The 22500-nt window shown below is 42.5% G+C and overlaps 1 protein-coding gene across 2 annotated transcripts in view; it reads left to right on the top strand.

Annotated features, from left to right (window-relative positions):
* Positions 1-22500, top strand: part of pdlim5b (PDZ and LIM domain 5b) — a 136886-nt gene that overhangs the window by 94787 nt on the left and 19599 nt on the right. The window contains exons 5-10 of one of the 2 annotated variants that reach the window (XM_063211694.1): positions 1055-1065; positions 4972-4992; positions 5490-5504; positions 6408-6589; positions 9921-9951; positions 19763-19887. In XM_063211694.1, the coding sequence (XP_063067764.1) occupies positions 1055-1065; positions 4972-4992; positions 5490-5504; positions 6408-6589; positions 9921-9951; positions 19763-19887 (385 nt within the window). The remainder of the gene's footprint in view (positions 1-1054; positions 1066-4971; positions 4993-5489; positions 5505-6407; positions 6590-9920; positions 9952-19762; positions 19888-22500) is intronic. The other variant, XM_063211693.1, reaches the window with a different exon arrangement.

The raw sequence follows: 22500 nt of genomic DNA, 5'->3' as shown, positions 1-22500 counted from the left end.
AGCAAAATGTCCATTTCTATTCCAAGATTCTGACTATCACCATTATTTTCTATTTTCATGGGGCTGGTGGCCCCGGTAGACTTCATCCAAATTTCAAAATATTTTACACAGTGTGTTTTTACTGGGTGTAGAACATTTTTACTATAGGGCCAAGGCGATATCTTTTCATAGGGGGCAACTGATGCACCCTAATGTACGTGTATTTATGTATGTGTGTACACTGGTGGCTGTTGGCCTATTCACAGCAGTGAGTAGTCATTGAAATCGTTAGTGAGGACTCCAACGTTTGTTCTCACCCATACCACAAGTCTGGCCTCTGTTTGATCTGTGATGATGGACCCATTGGGAGGTCATATTGTTGTCATGCTTTTCTCCGGGATCCTTTGTGGTCACCTTCAGACTGTTTTTTTTTAGCACATAATAGTTAGTTAGAGGCTAGATTAGCCGCCAAGAAGAGAATAGCTCCATAGAGTGTCTAGGGACCATTTGTGAAGGCCACTTTTGTCTTTCTTCTCGCATCGTTGCCTCTGTATGGCCGTGACTTGGATTGTGAGGTTGGTTTCAGTGGTTTCCTCTCTGATTTAAGTTTGTGGGAAGCGTGATGACAAGATGAAACGTAGCTCTGTCTATAAACACGCCAACTGGCATTAGCATATTGGGCAAGACTGTGATGGCCTCTTTTGTGTGTTGGATCGACATGTGTAACAACAACATGCAACATGTACTACTTTCATGACTCGTTAGTCTTAACTTTATCCTGATCCTGTATTTACCTAATGTTACATGTTGTTACACGCTATCACACTGAAGTTAATGATGTGTATTCACTGGAACATGAACTATTGCTGTAATAGAGTTTTGACATTTCAACCTGCACAGGTAAGGAACTGCATGTGTGTGAGGGTGTTTCGTGTGTGCTCACTGTGTGCCGACTGTTTGGTTTCACATGTGAAGCATCTCTGAGTTTCCCTTTCTGACGAAACAGTGTTTTCTTATGTTTACCTGTCGCTTTCCGTTCTCTCCTCTTTTGTTCTCCATTGTTCGACCGAGGCAGCCCGTGAGCAAGTGAGTCTGCTTATTTGCATACATGTGTGTTACCTGTGTGCTTTTTGTGTGAGTGAGTGTGTGAACGGGAGTCTCTCTCTCTCTCTCTCTCTCTCTCTCTCTCTCTCTCTCTCTCTCTCTCTCTCTCTCTCTCTCTCTCTCTCTATCGCTCTCCCTCTCTCTGTGTTTGAGTGACTTAGTGTCCAACTACGTATGTCTTTCTTTCCGTGTGTGTGTATTGGTGTGTTCACCAGTTGCCATTTTGGTATTTGTCACCACCACCCCCTGCACATTTGTGGGTTCTGCCTGCTGTGGATGGACACATGCATGCCTCACCTCCCAACCCCCCGACCCGGTCCTATGACTAACGCTTCACTCATTTGGTGTGGCTCTGGTGCTGTTTGTACCCATGGAGCCGGTCTCATTTTGCTGTTTCACCCAACCACCGTACCATGTGCACTTGAATCCTGTCTGTGGTGGCTAGGGGAGGATGGACAGATGCACGCCTCACCAGTAAGCCCCAACCCCACCCCACCGGCCCTGTGACTAACGCTCCACTCATTCAGCGTAATGCCAGTGCTGTGTTCACCCATAAAGCCCATCAGGGTCGTTTGAAGGAATTTGGGGGCCCTAGGCGAAGAGAGACACCCCCCCCCCTCCTCCTCTCTTCAGACTATTGCAGAGGGCTACCCCGAGAGATATTTCAATAGCAATAACGCTTTTCGGTTATTGAATTTAAAGACATGATGTCCCCACATTCAAACTGTTTTCTTTACTGTCGTTTAAAAACAAGTACACAACCAGTCATCACCAGGGGGGGCCCTTTCAGCTGGGGGCCCTTGGCAGTTGCCTAGTTTTCTTGCCTGGGTGTGACAGGACTGAAGCTCCGTGGTGCCTGTGAGAGTGGAACAGAGAGAGTTCAGCTGTCGATGTGTCTCATGCCCACTGATTAGTCATCGGGCCATGGCAAGCACTCTATTCCCAGAGAAACAGGAAGACTAAGTGTACCCTGAAGTCAGTTCAGTGGTTCAATGTGTCAGCTTCGATCCTCATTCATCCAGGCCATGTTAGCTGTTCAAAAAAAAAGTCCAGTGTTTCACAAGCAAACTCTTGAGCAGTGCCCTCGTGTGAACCCAAGGTAGTGCACAGGGCTGTCGAATCGTACAGTGATTTACTAACTCCCATCTCCACAGTCATTGATAAGTCTTGGTGTGAATTTAAGTTCAGCTGTCCTGTCAGCGACTCCCGTTTGTACCCTAGTTAGTCCACAGCATTAGAGTAGTTGTCTGTCAGTATATTCTGCAGTTGAAGTCTAGATGTTGATTATTGGCCTTGTTAGTGTAGATGAGTGCACAGGCTGCCCGACACATATGGATCAGTTGTCCTGAGCCCAAAATTAGGTTTCCAATACACTGTATGACTGATAAAAGGGGGCCCTTGAAGAGGATTTTGTCCTTGGCCCGGTGAAGGCTGCCAACGGCCCCTGGAGCTCATCATCCCATGTCCTCCCTTGATGAGTCAGTGTGAGCGTTCAGGCGGTTAGCACGGCCCCCAGGAACATAAATCTGATCCGGAGTCAGTTACTGCACAGAAGCCGTATTCACTGCCCATTTCGCTTGTTTTCCTAGAAAGAAACACTGTAGGCCTCATAACTTTCTTCACTTGTGGGGAGAGATAAAAGGGTGCTTTGTAGTTTGATGGATTGTTAAAAAAACTGATTAAATTGCCTCGTTTCGTTGTTTTGGCTTCAAGAGTAGGTGTCTTCAGTCAGCAGTCATTTGAATGCTGCATTGCTGTTCATTTGTCACCACTACCAGAGATTGTTTCTAAAGGAGCTCTGACTGTATGGAGTTAGGTGCCTTGCTCAAGGGCACCTCAGTCATGGCATGAGATAGGAAGTGAGGGGTGGGATGGGATTAGCAACAGTATCTCTGCCACTACTCACTGTACCTGTACTCTCTTGCCTCCATTATTCATCATTTCACTGTAATAATGTCGTCCATAAACAACTGAAAACACTTGAGCAGCTGAATACTCAACAACCTCAACATTTACTTCTGCACTTCCTGTGACATTTGTTTATGTGATGGGGTTAATGTTGCCTGATTATCATAGACTTGCAATCGCGATTTGATCTGATTCCCTGCCGAAGGTGTTGCGTCACTAGGAGGGCGCAGCCTGGCTAGGGTTAATGCCCTCATTCACTGATTTCCTTACTTCAGCGCTCTTCTCTTCAAGCGGATTTGTCCATTTAAAATGGCAACATCCACTTTTCTTAGCACCTGAAAGCATAGTACACTCACACTTACTGAAACCTCAGGATCTGCTGCACCATTTCATAGAGTGCCATGCGGGCACTTACTTCACAGCAGGGGCTCTCAAACCTTTTGGGCCAGGGAGACCTAATGCAGTGGTCATAACTGCATCTACGTTTTTGACAGCAACCATTATTGATCAATGTTGTCAATATAGGGATAATGAGCAAAATTGATGATTGCTAAATATCACAGATGGTCTGACATTTTTGTATTTATTGTATTGATTTATTAAAAAAGAAAGGTAAACGAAAATATATATTTAAAAGAGAGAAGAAAAAAAGAAAGAATGAAAGACAAATAATAAAAAAAATTAGGTCCCCCATAAGGGTGNTTGTGTTTAGAAAAAAAAAAAGAAAAAAGAAAAAAAAAAAATCACAGATGCACTTCAGTCTGATCTGCGGGCCCTGCTTTGAGAACCACTGATCCAGAGCCCCCCGTGTCATGTCATCGCACCACATTGTGGAGTAGTGTAGTGTTGTATAGTGTGGTGGTGTAGTGTAGTGTAGTGGGTGGCATCTGTGGGTGTCTGTCTGTGCCCTGTCAATGTGTTTATTTAAGGCCACCCATTAATTGTGGTGCACTCTGCCATGCACTTGTGTGTATTTATAGCAGTATGCCCAGTGCTGCCCATCTCTTCTCTCCCAATCCCACCACCAGTCCCTTTCAAACATGTGCTACACGCACACACGCACGTGCACACACACACAGGCACGCAGGCAGGCACGCAGACACGCAGACACAGAGTAACAGCACATTATGTAATAATACTGCATAATGTGATGATTTCTGTTTGCAAAATATGGTTCAATGGAAACCATTTTTAAGACCGACGAAGATCTTGAAAGCACACTTCATATTTTCCAATCCCATTTTTTTCTAACAAAGGTTATTCTCATTAGGATATTTTACACAGAAGCGTATGATGTTACAGACACACAGATGGCGAAAACTAATGAGCTTAACAATTCTCGTTAAAAAAAGAAAATGGAGATTGGAAAATATGAAGGTTTGCAATGAAGCAAGGCTGGCTTTGACAAAGTTTTGAAAATGAATGGTTTCCATTGAGGTAACCAAGGCAGCCAATTCAACAGTATCCACTGTTGCCACCTGCTGGTAATACGCTGTAGTGCACCAGCATCACATCAGGAGCAGTCACTGAATTGCTGCATACATTTAATGTGAAAGTATCATATACAATGCATATACACAAACCAAAACCAGACTAAATGTTTTCAGGTCCTGAGAATCAGCCATTTCCCTAACAAGCCACAAATACCTAATTTCCTCCCTGACATTGACGTGCGGCATGATAAATATTAGCCTGCAAGGACTTGTCTGATAACATCAGTGCTGAATTACAGCCGAGACCCCTTTTCACTTCTAATTTAGATATCCAGCCATCAGATATTATGCCTTATTATGTCTGAGCTAAAATAAAACCCGTCTGTGTTTGCTCAGTAACTAATATGGCTTGTGAGTTTTTAGCTGATTGTAATTAATCACTTCCGGATGTTGTTTCCATTTTGATAGTTTGTTGGATTAAATGTCTCTCTTTGCCTCTCTCTCCTCTCTCTCCTCTCTCCTCTCTCTCCTCCTTCCTTCTGTGTAGTGGTCCCCAGAGCATTCTAAAGTAAGTGGTCTGGGATGGAGCGCTTGTGTGTGTGTGTGTGCGCGTGTATGTTTGTGCACGTGTGTACGTTTTGCATATGAGCAATATAGTACTATGTACTGTTTGTGTGTGCCGTGTGTGTGCCGTGTGCGTGTGCGTGTGCGTGTGTGTGTGTGTGTGTGTGTGTGTGTGTGTGTGTGTGTGTGTGTGTGTGTGTGTGTGTGTGTGTGTGTGTGTGTGTGTGTGTGTGTGTGTGTGTGTGTGTGTGTGTGTGTGGTGAAGTGGTACTACAGATTGCCAGTGGGCTACACAGTATGTATACACTACTTAAGGAATTTGGAAGTTTTGTTTAGTTTGGTAACATGCTTAATTTATCTCCTTATCTGTTTAAATCTGTCCTTGCTCCTGGATCTGCTCTCTTCCTCCCTATCTCTCTCTCTCTCTCCCTCGCTCTCTCTTCGTCACTCCTCCGCACTCCTCCGCATTCCTTTCCTTCCTGCTGTTTCTCCACCTGAAAGGAAAACTCCCCCCAGGTAAATGGGAAACCTTGCGGTGCATTATTGTAAATGTCTAAGATTGAATTTAGATTCATCTTGATTGAGTCCCATTTTCATTGGGTCCAAAAAGTTTTAAGAGTCCATTCCGGTAAACTCATTTTGGAGGTTTTCAAAGGAAGTGGATTATGCCACTCGTGTTTGCATTTGGTATAAAAGTTTTACGATTTTGTCCTGTAAACTCATCTCGGAGGTCCGCCAAGAACATTGATTGACTTGTCCTGGATGTATATTAATTGATATACCCGTGTGTGGGTACATATGAACTCCTAGCCAGTGGTGAAATTACACCACTAATAGAGTCCTCTCATGGCTTTGTTTTCTTTGTAAAGCGAAACTCTTCTATTCGGAGATGGACCACTGGCTTTGACTGGCCCAGTCGCTAAATCAAATGCCTGAAATATCTTCCTGGAAATGCTGTATTGTTCCCCGTGGTTCTGTGTGGATGAAAGGGGCTTGCTAATTTGGCACAGTGGGCGGATTATTGCAACAGTATTGAGTATTGAGTGATGAATCAAAATGTCTGTCTGTCCCCCCGAGCTATTCAATTAGCCCCGCCAAAGGGCTTTCCAGTAATAGTAACGTTACAAACGCCACTGTGGCTTCACATGTCAACACAAACTATGTGAGGCTAATTAGGATATTTATGACAGTGGTGTTACTGTGGCTAACTGTGTGTGTGTGTGTGTACGTGTGTGTGTGTGTGTGTGTGCGTGTGTGTGTCTGCGTGTGTGTGTGTGTGTGTGTGTGTGTGTGTGTGTGTGTGTGTGTGTGTGTGTGTGTGTGTGTGTGTGTGTGTGTGTGTGTGTGTGCGCGTGCGTGCGTGTGTATGTGTGTGTGTCTGCTTGTGCATGTGTGTGTGTTCCCATGTGTGCCTCTCAGGACGGCGAAGAAGCCTGTGCTGACGGCTCAGCATGACGTGACGCTGCCCCCGGTGGTGGCCTCCAGTATTGACTCCAGTAAGAAGCGGCTGGTGGAGGACACGGAGGACTGGCACCCCCGCACCGGCACCACCCAGTCACGCTCCTTCCGCATCCTGGCACAGATCACCGGCACCGAGAATGGTATGGAAAATTCAATGGGATATAATATGCCCTGAAAAAATATGAAAAGCAACTTTTGAGGCACTCCATACTACAGGTTAAGTTAAAAAGCCCTTATTAAACCTTTTAGCGCAGAGCTAAACTAAAGCGCAGAGCTAAAAAAAAGATAAATAAAAGGTATCTAGGAAATAGTTTATATCAACACTTAATCTTTTTTTAATTATTTCATCACCTTAATAAGTCAAACGATACTTAAATCACAAAAAAATACTTAAAAATTACATATACAGGTAGTAAGTAAGATAGTAGGTGAATGAACAGTCTCTTGACTTCACCTGTTGGCAGAGTACCCCACTTGGAAAAGAAGGCCTCTCGTCCCGTCTCAAAAGATACACAGAATTACAGTACACATACGGTACATTTTAACAACAGGCTGGATTTTCAGGAACACAACATTGTCCTTCAAGACAACTGGTAGGGAAACATTCAAACTTGTTTAGTGGGCTTTTAAACTTAACCGTGATAGAGAGGAAGAGATCCGACCTTCAGAAGCATCTCCATTGTACTTCTCGCCTGTGCATTGGTGCTAGTGTGAAATTCCTGTCAACATGTGCTTATCATCGGTAATTGGACTAATCAACACATCTACCTGCTTGATTATTTATGTGCTAAATTAGGATCATCAGGTTGTACCAAATATGCGTGGCAGGATTTTTCACTCTCTGAAGTCTGTGTCTCCACCTCTTGAAGCAATATGAACGATATGAAAATAAACAAGTATGGTATGTGTTCATTGTATTGGGTAAAGCCCATAGGCAGGGGGATTGCTTTATCATTGCATGCCAATGTGGCATTGACACACACGACACATCACATGCAGAGATACTGTACACGCATACACGCACACTCATACACACCGACACGGCACAAACACACACACACACACACACACACACACACACACACACACACACACACACACACACACACACACACACACACACACACACACACACACACACACACACACACACACACACACACACACACACACACTGAGACTAAAGTCAGTACACAGTAAGCCCATGTCTAGAGCACAGACAGGTCTCGTCTGCCACACGCACACTATTGTCATGAAGTAGAACATGACATATGGAGCATGATGCCAGGCTATGAGGTAAGGTACGGTATTGCCGCCCACCCCCCCACCCTCCTTACCAACCCCCTGTGTGCCCCCTTCACAGTGTGTGCCAGTCCTGTCATCACTCATGCCTCCACGAGGCTTACTGTGCCACTCTGGCCGTAAGCCCCGCTTGGCAGCCCAGCCGGGCATGGGCGACAGGAGAATGCCACCGGAGCTACTGTGAGCTGACGTTTATGACAGTCACTGCAGTGTTCAGACACTCTAGGCGCTTCTGTCGCTTAGATATTGAAGTTGTGTTTAACGTTTTACGATGGTGTTGTGGTGACCTGAGTCTGGCCGCCAGACTTCTATATGATTTAGAATCTTCTGAAGGTTTCATGACGGTTACGACTTCTCTCAAATGTTCTAGAATGTTCCATAGGTTTCCGGATACTGCGATCTGTCAGGTCCTCTACAGGTTTTCTGTTGGTGTCATGATGGCCGGGAGTGCATTTCTTAAAAGCTTAGTTGCTATCCAGTTAGCAACTTGGGTAGTTGCCAATGGGATAAATACGTCGCAAACAACAAAGTAGCTAACATAGTTAGCGACTGTGGTTTTGAGAAATGCACCCCAGATTTATCAAAGTCTGTCATTTTCCTTGAACATGTCATAATGACCATATTCCATTGCATGTAGAGAAACAAGGACGTAGGCGTAGTGTGTTGTAGGCCAGGCTAATGCCAGTGAGGCCGTCAGGTTCATGTAGACAGACACCAGTGGTGTGTTTGTACAGCTGTGCTGGACAAGGATGCTGCTTGGTAGGTTAGCAACGTCTGAATTTTCCTGCCACCTACGCACATGCACACAGTCACAGTCACACATGTACATGCATACAAACACATTTGCACACGCACATGTACACTCACTCTCTCTCTCTCTCTCTCTCTCTGTCTCTCTGTCTCTCTCTCTCTCTCTCTCTCTCTCTCTCTCTCTCTCTCTCTCTCTCTCTCTCTCTCTCTCTCTCTCTCTCTCTCTCTCTCTCTCTCTCTCTCTTTCTCTCTTCCCTCTCTGTCTCTGTCGCACGCATGTACGCAGGCAGGCAGGCACACACACACACACACACACACACACACACACACACACACACACACACACACACACACACACACACACACACACACACACACACACGCAAATATGTGCTAGCAAAAAAGCCAACATCCCATAGCCGAAGGAGCATGCTGCCTTTTATGCTCACAGGAAATTTCAAGTAACTTAATCTCCTCTATGGGGCATTAAGGTCCTTTCATCTTTCTGAAGAGTTAATTAGTCACCTCAACAGGCTGTATACACCAAGTATCCATTGCCTATACACGGCGCTGTGTCTTTCAAGTATATCTTGATGCTACTTTAAAAATATGGCAAAGTGCGATTTTTACAGATAGTCTTTGTCTGCAATCAGTTTATCAAATGCTCAGAAGAGATAACTCAGAAATGATCTGCTTAGTTTGTGCCAATCAGTAGTATCAGTGAAGATACTAAGGACCTGTTCAGGCACCCTTATGTCAAGCAGGGCACTGGGTATGTGGTATACAGTAGTGATTCTCAAACTGTGGCCCGGGCACCACTGATAGGCCCTGAAGGTATTCAAAGTGGGCCTTCATTCATTTTCTAAAAGTCAAAATAATATTCTTGTGTGATGCTGTTGACTATTTATTTTATTGTTTGTTGGGTCAGAGGTGGGCCTTGAAGTTTTTTGAAAGTTAAAATTTGGGCCCCAAGTTGGAAAGGGTTATGGACCCCTGGTATACAGGGTACATTTTGGATTTCACTAATGAATGATGTTCCCACAAAATAGGCCTCGTTGATGAGGGTCAAAACGTCAGCCCACCAAAAAAACAAAAACAAATGAAAATTAATAGATTAACAAAATAAAGTGGTAAAATCGAAGAAGCAGTGTTGCGATCTTTAAACTTTAAAACACTGCATGCACCTGCAAAAAAAGACTTTCTAGGGCCCTGGCAAAACTTTGTGTCACAGGAGAAAATCGGTCTGATTCATCTTTTCAAAGTACACTCAGCCAAACTTATGTTTTCGGAAACTAAGGCTGGTTTTTATTATAGCGTTGGCTTGCTACCCATATTATGTTGCTTTTTTACTTACTAGAAAAGACTTTTACCATTATCATTCATCATGTCATTTATCTTTCTTTTTGTCTTTCCCCACAGATCAAGCTCCAGAGAACAGCTCTGCGAAGAAGTAAGTGATGATTGTGTGTGTGTGTGTGTGTGTGTGTGTGTGTGTGTGTGTGTGTGTGTGTGTGTACACATGTGTGTGCGCGCGTGCAAGTGTGTGTGTGTGTGTGTGTGTGTGTGTGTGTGTGTGTGTGTGTGTGTGTGTGTGTGTGTGCGTGCGTGTGTCCACACTGCTGTAGTTTTTTGTGTTCTGTTCAACACAGACATGAGCGTGACTGGCAGCCTAGTGTTGTGGTTACCGTTGCTAAGCATGTTCCATGAGGGTTCCACTAACATGGGTTCCTTCCCGCTCATAACGGCCGTGTTTTTTTGTTTTTACCAAAGCCGAGTTTTGGGTACATTAGCCCATTTCTGGAGTGTTCTGATGTGTTTTGAAGAGATCCATGGGGTGGGGGTGGGTCGCCACATCAGAGAAGGCCCACTGAAGTAGCTTGGTAATGGGCATGACCCTGCATCCTGCCTGGGTCCCACCTGGAGCTCGAGACAGCCATCCAGAAAGCAGATTCTTTCTTTCATGCAGAAATTCTGCAATAACCTTATTGGCACCAAAATGATAATGGCCATGTCTTTTATCTCTTACTTAAATCTCTCTGTAGCAATATAGCAATGTTGGTATGATGTAGTCCCGCTTTTTCAGCAAATTGTAAATCCCATCTAGTACACGAAAGAGCTACTTTCCAAAAGTTTGTCCTTCCAAACCAAAGTTGTGCGTGCAAAAAACAGACCCTTTCTCTGGTGTGAAATTGTCGGTGGGGCTAGTCATGCAGGATTGTGGGAGATTGAGAGTTTCTTCCCAGTAAATCATAACCACCTCATTTGCTAGCGATGTGTGTGATTCTCTAGGAAAAAAAATGGGGTAAGATTACCAGCTATGATGATGCCGTTTAGTTGGCAGCGGTAGAAAGAAACTGTTTAGGGATGCTTGTAAACATTTGGGGATGGATAATTCAAACCAGCACCTTGTGTCTTCTACACGGGCTGTTTGAACGTAATGACGGTTAACCCAAAAGGGCCTCGACGAAAAGAAAATCACAGACCTTTATGTTTTCCTCTTGAAAAGTGTGTGTGTGTGTGTGTGTGTGTGTGTGTGTGTGTGTGTGTGTGTGTGTGTGTGTGTGTGTGTGTGTATTTGTGCATGCAATCCTCTCTGCATGGTAGCATGTTGGCATGTACCCTTGTGGCCAGACCCCCCCCCCCCCCCCCACCCCACTATCTTTCATTCAATAGCTCTGCTGTGGTTCCTTATTTTTTTCATTTTCATAGGGGAAAAAAAAAAACCAACCCGCAACATGCTGTAATTCCTTTTTTTCTAATGTCTTTCTTCTTCTCTACTTCCTTGCATCCTCTGCTCCACTCTTCTATTCCTCTTCTGCTGCGCATCCCTCCATACTCCTCTTCCTCTCTGGCTTCTTCTTGCTGCCTCCCTTCCTACGCTGGGGTCGGTTGCCAGGGCGACTAAGGTGGACCCGGAGGTGGTGGGGCCCATGTACAACAAGCTTCGGGACTGGCACCACGGAGTCTCCGCAAGAGTGCTCAATGTGCAGTAATAATAACAATATGGGACCTGTGTGTGTGTGTGTGTGTGTGTGTGTGTGTGTGTGTGTGTGCGTGCGTGCGTGCGTGTGTGTGTGTGTGTGTGTGTGTGTGCGCTTGTGTCTTTGTGTTTTTTTGTGTGTGTGTGTGTGTGTGTGTGTGTGGGGTGTGTGTGTGTGTGTGTGTGTGTGTGTGTGTGTGTGTGTGTGTGTGTGTGTGTGTGTATTTGTGTGTGAGAGGGACACGCATGTTAATGTGCTGTGCGTGTGTGCCAATGTGTATGCGCGTGTGTGTGAAGGTCATGTGCCTTGTGTGTGTTGACTTGTGAGAGTGTGAGTCGTGTGTATGTATGAAAGCTGTATTGTATTTGCGTGTGAGAGAGTGAGAGTTCACCACACCGAGTGAATAGTTCTTAAATTAGAATATATAAGACAGATGCCAAATGATTTACAGTATGCTTGGGGAGCGTTTATCAAATTAGTGCGCGGAGGGATGTACATGTATGGATGTGTGGATACAATCAAGAGTCTGTGAGCAGCAGAGTCACTGTACGGTCTGTTTAAGTGCTTTGTGCATCGAGTTTGCATGCTTTTCCTGGCGAGACCACCCTTATATTTCCCCTTTGCTCTCTATAACACCTTTCTCTGTGACACGATTCAGTATCGACGTCTCTCTCCTCTCTCTGTGCTGTATAATCTTCAGATGTAGTTGATACATTTCAGTAGAGGGCCTTAATCACTGTTCTTTTTCTTCTTTCTTACCCCTTCTCTGTGCACTATCATGTAGATTGCTATCCTGTGGGTTTCTGCCAATAAAGGTTGCTTTTTGCTCCTCTTTTTCCCCTTCTTGTCTTTTCTTCTCTATTTCTGGTTTGTGTGCTACTACATGAGGTTTCAGCATGACATGTTTCCTACTGTACTGTACCTCTGCAAATACGACATACAAGACATTACATCACAACTTGCCACACCCAACTTTTCTTCCCCCAAAGTCAAGGTAGTGACTTAATCACAAAGTACAACCCTCCCTGACTACTCAGCCTAGTAACCAGGGAATTACACGAAGGAAATATGTGCATTATGTGCTGTTAGTTTCTAATTTAAGAAGCACAGATGTACAGTGGGAACTCCATATGACGGTGTACCTTACATTATGAGAATCTTTGAACGCCAACGACTGTGTAATTGTAGGATGTTGTAATTGTAACATGTTTCTGAGTCTCTGGTTTAAAAAAACAAACCAAAATCTTCTGTATGGATGGACAGGGCAAGTTGCAGAGATGTCAAAAGTAAAATTAGAAGTTAAAAATTGAAACGCAGCTTCCTTCTTAAACAGGTAACGTCACTGAGCAACCACCAGAGTACCTGTCTAATGATAATCTGATTCTGGTTGGATGAGATTTTTGGGGGGCTCTTTTTTTAAAGGTTTTAGTGTTTTTCAGTTAGAACACAGTCTATCTTATTAGTTATAGTGGAATAACTGGTGTATCAATATGATACTACGTGCTAGTGTTGCACTTAGTTACACCATACATTTATTTCTGCTTTTACTTTTGATACCTCTGGCAGGTTGCTTGCAGAGTGAGTTGGTGGCAGGGGTGCAGAATATTTCATTCCTGTTCACGTCTCTGATCATTACAATTTTAGCAGAGGGCTCCACCTGGTGGCTGTTTGGGCTCCACCTGGTGGCATTGCCAAGGGCTTTCTGTTCTCCTCTTTCCTCGTGTCCAGGGCCTAACCCTGCATTGGAAACAGTAGAGGCAAAGATATTCATTATGAGTACACCAAGATGAATCATAACAAGCTCTATCAATGCAAAGGAGAGTCCAGTCCTGTAAGGCGGTGTGATCTTATTTTTCTGTGGCGTTTAGTGGTGGCTCGCATATGGGAACACCTGACGTCACATGGATCCCGGAAAAGTATCCTAAATACGTCTCTGGGCCTTTCTCAAAACCTAGGACAGTGTCCTTCCAAGTATATCAGCCTAATTAATGACGCACAGTGATTGGATACTCTTTGGTGAACTCTACATAATATCCAATCACTGGGTGTGACTAATAAAGAGTATCCAATCACTGGGTGTGACTAATTAAGCTGACACACTTGGAAGGACACTGTCCTAGGTTTTGAGAAGAGACCTCTATCTTATCAATCGTCTCAGGTTGAACGTTCAGATCAAGCCTGCCAGCCATGTTAAGATTTTCAGTGACACATTTTTGAATGAGTTATGACTCTGATCAAATCCAGTGCATGCAGTTGGATGTAGTGGTTTGAGATGTATTAAAATACATCCATGGAGTAACAGAAAACAGTTGCACCATTCCACATTATTTGGTGGTAAACGAATGTAGTTAATGTGAGACATGAGAGTGAGAAGTGTGTCCATCAATTCCCGTTTTTTTTACTGTTTTACAGTCTGTTGGATAACATTTTAGAGGTGCTTTCATCCCAAGCAGCTTAGTAGGCTACGGAGCACTCAAAGCTGTATCCCACCGGGAGATCAAAGAGTAAGTGGTGGGCCGTAAGCTCTTAAAGTGCCGTAATATAATAATGGAACTGGAAGGAGTATAAGTGAAGATGTGAAAGCTCAGTTCTGGTAAAGGTGTTAAAGGGACACTGTGTGACATTTTTAGTTGTTCATTTCCAGAATTCCACCAGCATCAAATTCTAAGTATTCATTATGACTGGAAAAATTGCACTTTTCATACATGAAAAGGGGGATCTTCTCCATGGTCCGCCATTTTGAATTTCCAGAAATAGCCATTTTTAGCTGCAAAAATGACTGTGCTTGGACCATACTAGAAAATATTACTGTAGTTTATTACTTAGTAAACTTTCATGTAAACATCAAATTTGGCAATAGGCAGCCCAGTTTCAATGAGCACCATATAGTTGCAGTACCTTTTTTGACCATTTCCTGCACAGTGTCCCTTTAAAGTTATTACAACGGGGTTCTTGGAAGGGATGTCATTTCAGATTACCGTTGACATTCCAGAGAAATACTCGGTAACACTTCCAAATAAGGGGCCATAATTAATAGTAAAGTAGCTACAACCTAATACTTAAGTAAGGGTTAATAATCATTTCTTAATGCCACATTAGACACATATTAATTGTTATTAATGCATTAGTAAGCAGTTACTTAACTATTAGATAACTATTACCTTGTGTTACAAGTTAATAGCACATTATTATTTAACTAATAGATAAGTAAGGGCACAGTTAATAGTTAAGTAGCTATCAGGTCATACTTAACTAAGGACCAAAATTAACACTTACTTCATACAAAAGTAAGGCATAACTAATGGTTAATTAATAGCCTACATAAATATTGGGTTTTGGGACCCTTATATTAGAGTTGGCTGAGGATAACTAATGGTTAATTAATAGATAGATATTGGTGTTTGGGACCCTTATATTAGAGTTGGCTGCGGATAACTAATGGTTAATTAATCGATAGATATTGGTGTTTGGGACCCTTATAATAGAGTTGGCTGAGCATATCTAATAGTTAAGTAATTAATCTACTGTGACATCTAGTTTTCACTCATTCAAATCACTGTAACAGTGGCAACAGGAGCCATTATATAGCAAGGATTGGACGTACACTTCTCAATGATGGTGGGATGATGAGATGTAATTTTTTCATGTACCACTTATTAAATTTAATGGTAAAAACCCTACAATAAATGCAGAACATTATGAAGAGTAATAGTTTTGAAGCGAAACTAAACCATTCCTTTGTGATAATTAGGTTAATGTTTGAGAATATTAGCTCCAAGAAGAGCAGTGCATGATGGGTACGCAATCTATAGACAACAATAATTCGGTATTATTTAATCATTAGATATGCCTTACTTTTGTATTAAGTAAGTGTTAATTAAGGTCCTTAGTTAAGTATGACCTAATAGCTACTTAACTATTAACTGTACCCTTACTTATCTATTAGTTAAATAATTATATGCTATGAACTTGAGACACATGGTAATAGTTATCTAATAGTTAAGTAACTGCTTACTAATGTTTAACATGTGAATTAATAACAATTTATATGTGTCTAATGTGGCATTAAGTAGTGATTATGAACTGTTACTAAAGTATTAGGTTATAGCTAATTTGCTGTTAATTATGTTAATTATAATTATATATATGCCCCCTTACCATGTGTCTCAAGTTAATAGCATATAATTATTTAACTAATACATAGGTAAGGGTACAGTTAATAGTTAAGTAGCTATTAGGTCATACTTAACTAAGGACCTTAATTAACACTTACTTAATACAAAAGTAAGGCATATCTAATGATTAAATAATACCGAATTATTGTTGTCTATAGATTGCGTACCCATCATGCACTGCTCTTCTTGGAGCTAATATTCTCAAACATTAACCTAATTATCACAAAGGAACAGTTTAGTTTCGCATCAAAACTATTACTCTTCATAATGTTCTGCATTTATTGTAGGGTTTTTACCATAAAACTAATAAGTGGTACATGAAAAAATTACATCTCATCACCCCACCATCTTTGAGAAGTGTACGTCCAATCCTTGTTTTATGGCTCCTGTTGCCACTATTACAGTGATTTGAACGAGTGAAAACTAGATGTAACAGTAGATTAATTACTTGACTATTAGGTATGCTCAGCCAACTCTATTATAAGGGTCCCAAACACCAATATCTATCGATTAATTAACCATTAGTTATCCGCAGCCAACTCTAATATAAGGGTCCCAAATATCAATATCTATCTATTAATTAACCATTAGTTATCCTCAGCCAACTCTAATATAAGGGTCCCAAAACCCAATATTTATGTATTAATTAACCATTAGTTATGCCTTGCTTTTGTATTAAGTAAGTGTTAATTTTGGTCCTTAGTTAAGTATGACCTGATAGCTACTTAACTATTAACTGTGTCCTTACTTATCTATTAGTTAAATAATAATATGCTATTAACTTGTAACACAATGTAATAGTTATCTAATAGTTTAGTAACTGCTTACTAATGTTCAACATATGCATTAATAACAATTAATATGTGTCTAATGTGGCATTAAATAATGATTATTAACCCTTACTTAAGTATTAGGTTGTAGCTACTTTACTGTTAATTATGGCCCCTTATTTGGAAGTGTTACCAAGTTCTTCTGTTTTGACTGCTACCAATTGCTGGAAAAAAAGATGAACAGACCATGCAGACCAGCTGCACATTTCATCTTCTTGGTGTTTTCATATTAGTTAATTTGCTCATGTGATGATTGAGCATCATGTGAATTGTGGTGCTAATTAAGATCACCTTGTTTAGTGAATTGGCTGAATTAAATATAAACATATGTGGCAGGACATTTAATTTATGAGTGAAATGTCCACGTCCGATAGCTTTTTTAACCCTTGTGGAACCAAGCACGACTGCAGAGGTGGGCTAAATAGCTTGAGAATGTAAATGGTTGGCCACTGTGGTCTCTATCTGTGCTCAAAAGGACCCAATCGGAAAAGAGGCAACTGCCTCAATGTGACCACCCTGGTAAAATAAAGGAGAAATAAAAAGACAGTTTTGGGGGGTCCTGTGGAGCAGTGTGCTAAGACTAGGGGTGTAAATCACAGCCTTCATGACGATACGATACGGAATCGATTTCTTAAATCAGGGATTCAATTTGTTTTCGATACTTAAGAATTCCCCACGATACGATGCGATTCGGTTCGATTCGATTTTTTCCAATTACTTTTTCACTACTACTGTGTTATGGAGCTAGGGCATTGCGCAGGGGCCAGCGATTCGATTCTTTTTGATTCTTAAGAATGCCCCACGATACGATGCGATTCGATTACATCGCCAGCCAATACTTCCGATACATCGATAGATTTCGATTTTATTTACATCCCTAGCGAAGATACCATACCACATACAGGCCCATGGCGACCCAGGTTTGAGTCCAGCTTAGTTCTTTTCCCCATGTCCTTCTCCCACTCATTTCCCATCATCTCTTCATTGTACTTATCAAATAAAAGCTTAAAAAACAAACAAAAATGAAACACTGGCATATATAGTACAGGTATTTTCACCAATTAGCTTGACTTCGTTCAAGCTTTCAACTTATTACAGTTCAGCTTGTTGACGGGAACACAAATGTAACCCTGAACGTCTCCTTTTTGGAACCCAGGATCTATCTATCCGCATGACTGGGAATAGCTGCAGCATACAGACACACTCGCAAACCCCTTATCATCAGCGGCGAGCAGCCGGATTACGCTACGTATTTTGTCATATCTGCCAGCAATGGTAAGAATGTAGCAGCGGTTGCTTTCTCTCTTTCCACATATAAGGTCAGGAAAGCTTTTGCTATCGGAAAAGGGGGCCATGGAGCACAAACGATTCTGGAAGAGCGCTAATCTCAGCACTAAGCTCCTCTTCAATCCTCTCTGTCGACCCTGTCAGCACACTGCTGCTCCTCTCTGGCCTGGCTCCGTGTTTGGCCAACTGCTGCGGAGAGGGCATGGCCTTGCACGTAACAGCCTGCTGTGACTGATGACTGGAGGTTTTTTTTCACGGATACGCACACTGTTCTTTATTATGATGCGAGAGAGGGATTCATTGCGCTCTTCAGATTCTTGAATTGTTTTTTAATTTTCTTTTCTATATTCACTTTTATTTTTCCTATAAAAAAGAAGGCTTCAATCCATATGCCTTGTTTCATTTGATATGCACCACATGGGATGGCGTTCTTAGATGCTCACCTGCATTACGATGCAGTCATTTGCGTTTCACAGTACCATTTAACCCTTCATTTTCTTAAAAGAACAGTTCTAAACTTAGCTTAACTAACCTAAGCTAAACTAAACTAAGCTAAGATAAACTAAACTAAACTTGAGTAAACTAAACTAAACTTAACGCCTTACCCACTGTGGTGGCTTACAGTATCTTTGAGCAGGGACTTAAAAGATGAACTCCTGTTATGTGTACATGGAACAGAAGTTAGTGTTGAGTTCAAACATTATTTGCAGCAATTCCAATAGGCCTATTCCATACTTACATACATGCACTACACCTTTATTCAAAAGGAGTAGGTGGACATTTCATATTTTCATTTTGTCACTTTTAATCTTTTACACGAATTGTATTTCATGAACCTGTGGCCATGGTTGCATGCATCCTAGATGGACTGTTTAAGTGGACCTGCTCAGTCATCGCCTCAACACAATCATCCCCTCAACCTGCTAAGCACGGACATATTGTTGACCTTATCATTTGTAGCAGAAAAGTAATAGCATGCTCAATGGCCCCTTAATGCGCGCCATACCTTCAGTGGCACGCTGTAATAGTCATTGAAATATAACTACCAAAGCACTAGAATACTATGACACAACACAGGCCCTTTAGTAATGCACCACGACTTGGTCATAACCATACTGGTAACAACAATTGTATAAAGCCGCGTCTTAAGGGGTTAAACTCTTCTCCTAGCAGTAACTGTCTTTGCTCTGCCATAATTAGTTTCTCATTCAGTTGTTGATTGGAACGCAGAGGGTTATGGTTGCTAAGGATAGGATCACTTACAGTACTTTATAATAGAGCCAGATGGTCAAAACAACTCCTACGCATGACTGCAAAGTGCTTTTCTCAGGGTGAGAAGTTTGAAGGAGTTTTAAAGTGATTAAAGTGGAGTTCTTAAGAGCTCCAGGGATATTAGTTATTAACTTCCCATTTGGACTCTAGAGGTTGGCAAGCGCAGTGCATTAGTTGGTTACGGGTTTGCTCTCTCTACGGCGAAGGATACAGCAGCAGTCTACTGAAGAGTTGTTTTGTCTTATAGGAGCTCTCCATGAGCATGCAGAGTTCCAGACATATGTGGAATGAATGAATGAATGAATGAATGAATGAATGAATGAATGAATGAATGCATGCATGAATACATACCGAAAGAAAGAGAAAAAAAGAAAGAAAGAAAGAAAGAAAGAAAGAAAGAAAGGAAGGAAGGAAGGAAAGAACAGTCATTCAATCCAGAATCCAGTTATATACTGTAGCATATGATGAGAACATGGTGTCTGTCTTTAGACGTTAGTTTCACATACTTTATAGGCCTACATACTTACATCTTCTCTCTCCTCTCCTCTCCTCTCCTCTCCTCTCCTCTCCTCTCCTCTCTCCTCTCCCCTCCTCTCCTCTCCTCTCCTCTCCTCTCCTCTCCTCTCCCCTCCTCTTCTCTTCTCTTCTCTTCTCTTCTCTTCTCTTCTCTTCTCTTCTCTTCTCTTCTCTTCTCTTCTCTTCTCTTCTCTCCCCAGTGAGGTGGTAGAGGATGTCCAGTCCAGTGCCCCTCTGAAGTCCAAAGTGTCCTCTGGAGGTCCTCGTCAAGGCAACGGAGTCTCCTCAGTCGCCTCTAAACCCTGGCAGTCCAGCAAAACAGCAGGTACAATCTTTCTCTCTCTCTCTCTCTCTCTCTCTCTCTCTCTCTCTCTCTCTCTCTCTCTCTCTCTCTCTCTCTCTCTCTCTCTCTCTCTCTCTCTCTCTCTCTCTCTCTCTCTCTCTCTCTCTCTCTCTCTCTCTCTCTCTCTCTCTCTCTCTCTCTCTCTCTCTTACGTACGTACACATTCACACTCACCCCCATTCACTCTCACACATGTGTGCACACATTCAGTGAAAATCTTCACTGTCTCTAACGGTATGGCATGCTGCAACACATTTTGCAGCTATTCTTGAATATTGTTCTTCACCTAAGCTGTAGACCAAATTTTCATTGTCACTATGGAGGCTGAGAATTGGTATTTCGTGTGCACACGCACACGCACACGCACGCGCACACACGCACACACACACACGCACACACACACACACACACACACACACACACACACACACACACACACACACACACACACACACACACACACACACACACACACACACACACACACACACACACATACTCACACTTATTGTTTTTGGTGGTAAGGACACATTGAAAACCGATACTTGCAATTCCAAAAACTGTCCAACAGGTGTCAGTATATACCTACTAAACATATTTCAGAGGGCAACACAGTTGTGTTGAATGCACATTATGATCTTTTAGACATATTGTATTTCATGAACCTGTTGCCATGGTTGCATTGTTGCATTTTTGCATCCTAGATGGACCTTTTAAGTGGACCTGCTTAACACAATCATGCGCTCTACCTAACTGACGTAATGACAGATTTAGAAAAAATATATATACTGAATATCTGAATAACTTTTTTGTTTTGCTTGAATCTATGATTGGTTGTCAGTGTGCTCAGAGAGCCCCTGATTAGTTGAAAGAAAAACTGTTTCTTATTCTCAACACACACACCAAACACACACACACACACACACACACACACACACACACACACACACACACACACACACACACACACACACACACACACACACACACACACACACACACACACACACACACACACACACACACACACACACACACACACACGGCAGCTCAGACTGACTCGATTCGGCTCGGCTTGGACATATGGGACCCATTTCATGCAAATGATCACTGCAGGAAAAACACTGCTCACATTTGGACCCGAGTTTAGCTTCCTGAAAAACAAAGCTGTTTTATTTTCCCCGTGAAATATTGTCACTGGTGTGTGCAACAGGCACGCCGCGCGCAAACCATACCAAAAAGATTTTCAAGGACTGTGGGTCAGTCTGGTGATGAAAACACTCATGCACTTATACAGTACATTTGTATGCTGACTTGCTTGTATACACTTGCTTTGTTTAAGCTGTCATTCTAATGTAGCGCAAGACTGCATAATATGATAAACAAAAGTAATGAAAAAAGATTTTCACTCAGGGTAAGATTATATGAGAATAGCAGTTTACATTGTTTTAATGTAATAATTGTATTGCGAGCTGTGTAGGTAAAAGCCTACCAATAAGCCTCGGGAAAAGTATGTGTTCTTCATCTATATCCGTTTTCGCAAACAGCTGTGTACCAATTTGCTCCTGGTGCGCAGATGTGCCTCAGAGCGGGGTCATTTAATTAACTTTAACCATCCTTCAGCGAAAATAATAACTAAACCGAGCTATGGATACGATGGCAATGAGTTGTTTAATTAACTTTAATAATCCTTGACAGTGATGTGAAATGTTTTTCTTGTTCCCAGTGGAATTAATAACATAATGGAGGTATGGGTGTATTGGCAATGAGATGTGACTGAATCCTTTGCTAAGACATTCAGCAGAACCGCCGACAGGGGGGTTGACAAATGGGCGAGTGGGGGACCAGAACTGGGCCCTCATTTCATTATGTATTGGGTGGTGGGGGGGGCCTTAAGTTCACCTTGTTCCGGGCCTAACCAAACCTGTCAACGGCCCTGCGCTGAGAACACTTTTCACAGTAAATGCCAAATGAACCAAGTAAACAACAGCATTAGCACATAGTAATAATGATAATGATAATGATGACTCACTGAGCTAGAAATGCAGCATATAACAATGACACATTGGCAGATGCAGTGTGAAATGTGTTGACAGGGTTTTTTCTGTGTGTGTGTGTGTGTGTGTGTGTGTGTGTGTGTGTGTGTGTGTGTGTGTGTGTGTGTGTGTGTGTGTGTGTGTGTGTGTGTGTGTGTGTGTGTGTGTGTGTGTGTGTGTGTGTGTGTTTGCATGCGTGTGTGCGTGCGTGCGTGCGTGCGTGCGTCTTAATGCTTGCTTGTGTGAGTATATACTTGCATGGTTGCGCATGTGTTTATGTTTGTGGCTGTGTCTGTGTGTGCACTCTCACTAGCCTGGACCAGATGAAAGTATCACACATTCGCAGATAAAACTCTGCATCTCTCCTCTTCACACGTTCTGTCAGACGTTCATGAGCAGTTTACCAGGCGAGCGAGCGTCAGGCTCCGTCTGTGATGGCCCATCTGGAGATGCTGGCTAACGGCTTAATGAGCAGGATTAGAGAGGCCTGCCCTGGAGTAGGCAGCCATGATGTCCATGGTAATGAGAAGAGAGAGAGAGAGAGACAGAGAGAGAGAGA

The sequence above is a fragment of the Engraulis encrasicolus genome, chromosome 12 (genome assembly GCF_034702125.1).
Source record: "Engraulis encrasicolus isolate BLACKSEA-1 chromosome 12, IST_EnEncr_1.0, whole genome shotgun sequence".
Taxonomy (NCBI): domain Eukaryota; kingdom Metazoa; phylum Chordata; class Actinopteri; order Clupeiformes; family Engraulidae; genus Engraulis; species Engraulis encrasicolus.
The sequence above is the reverse complement of the archived record's forward strand: the minus strand, read 5'-3'. Positions and strand labels throughout refer to the sequence as shown.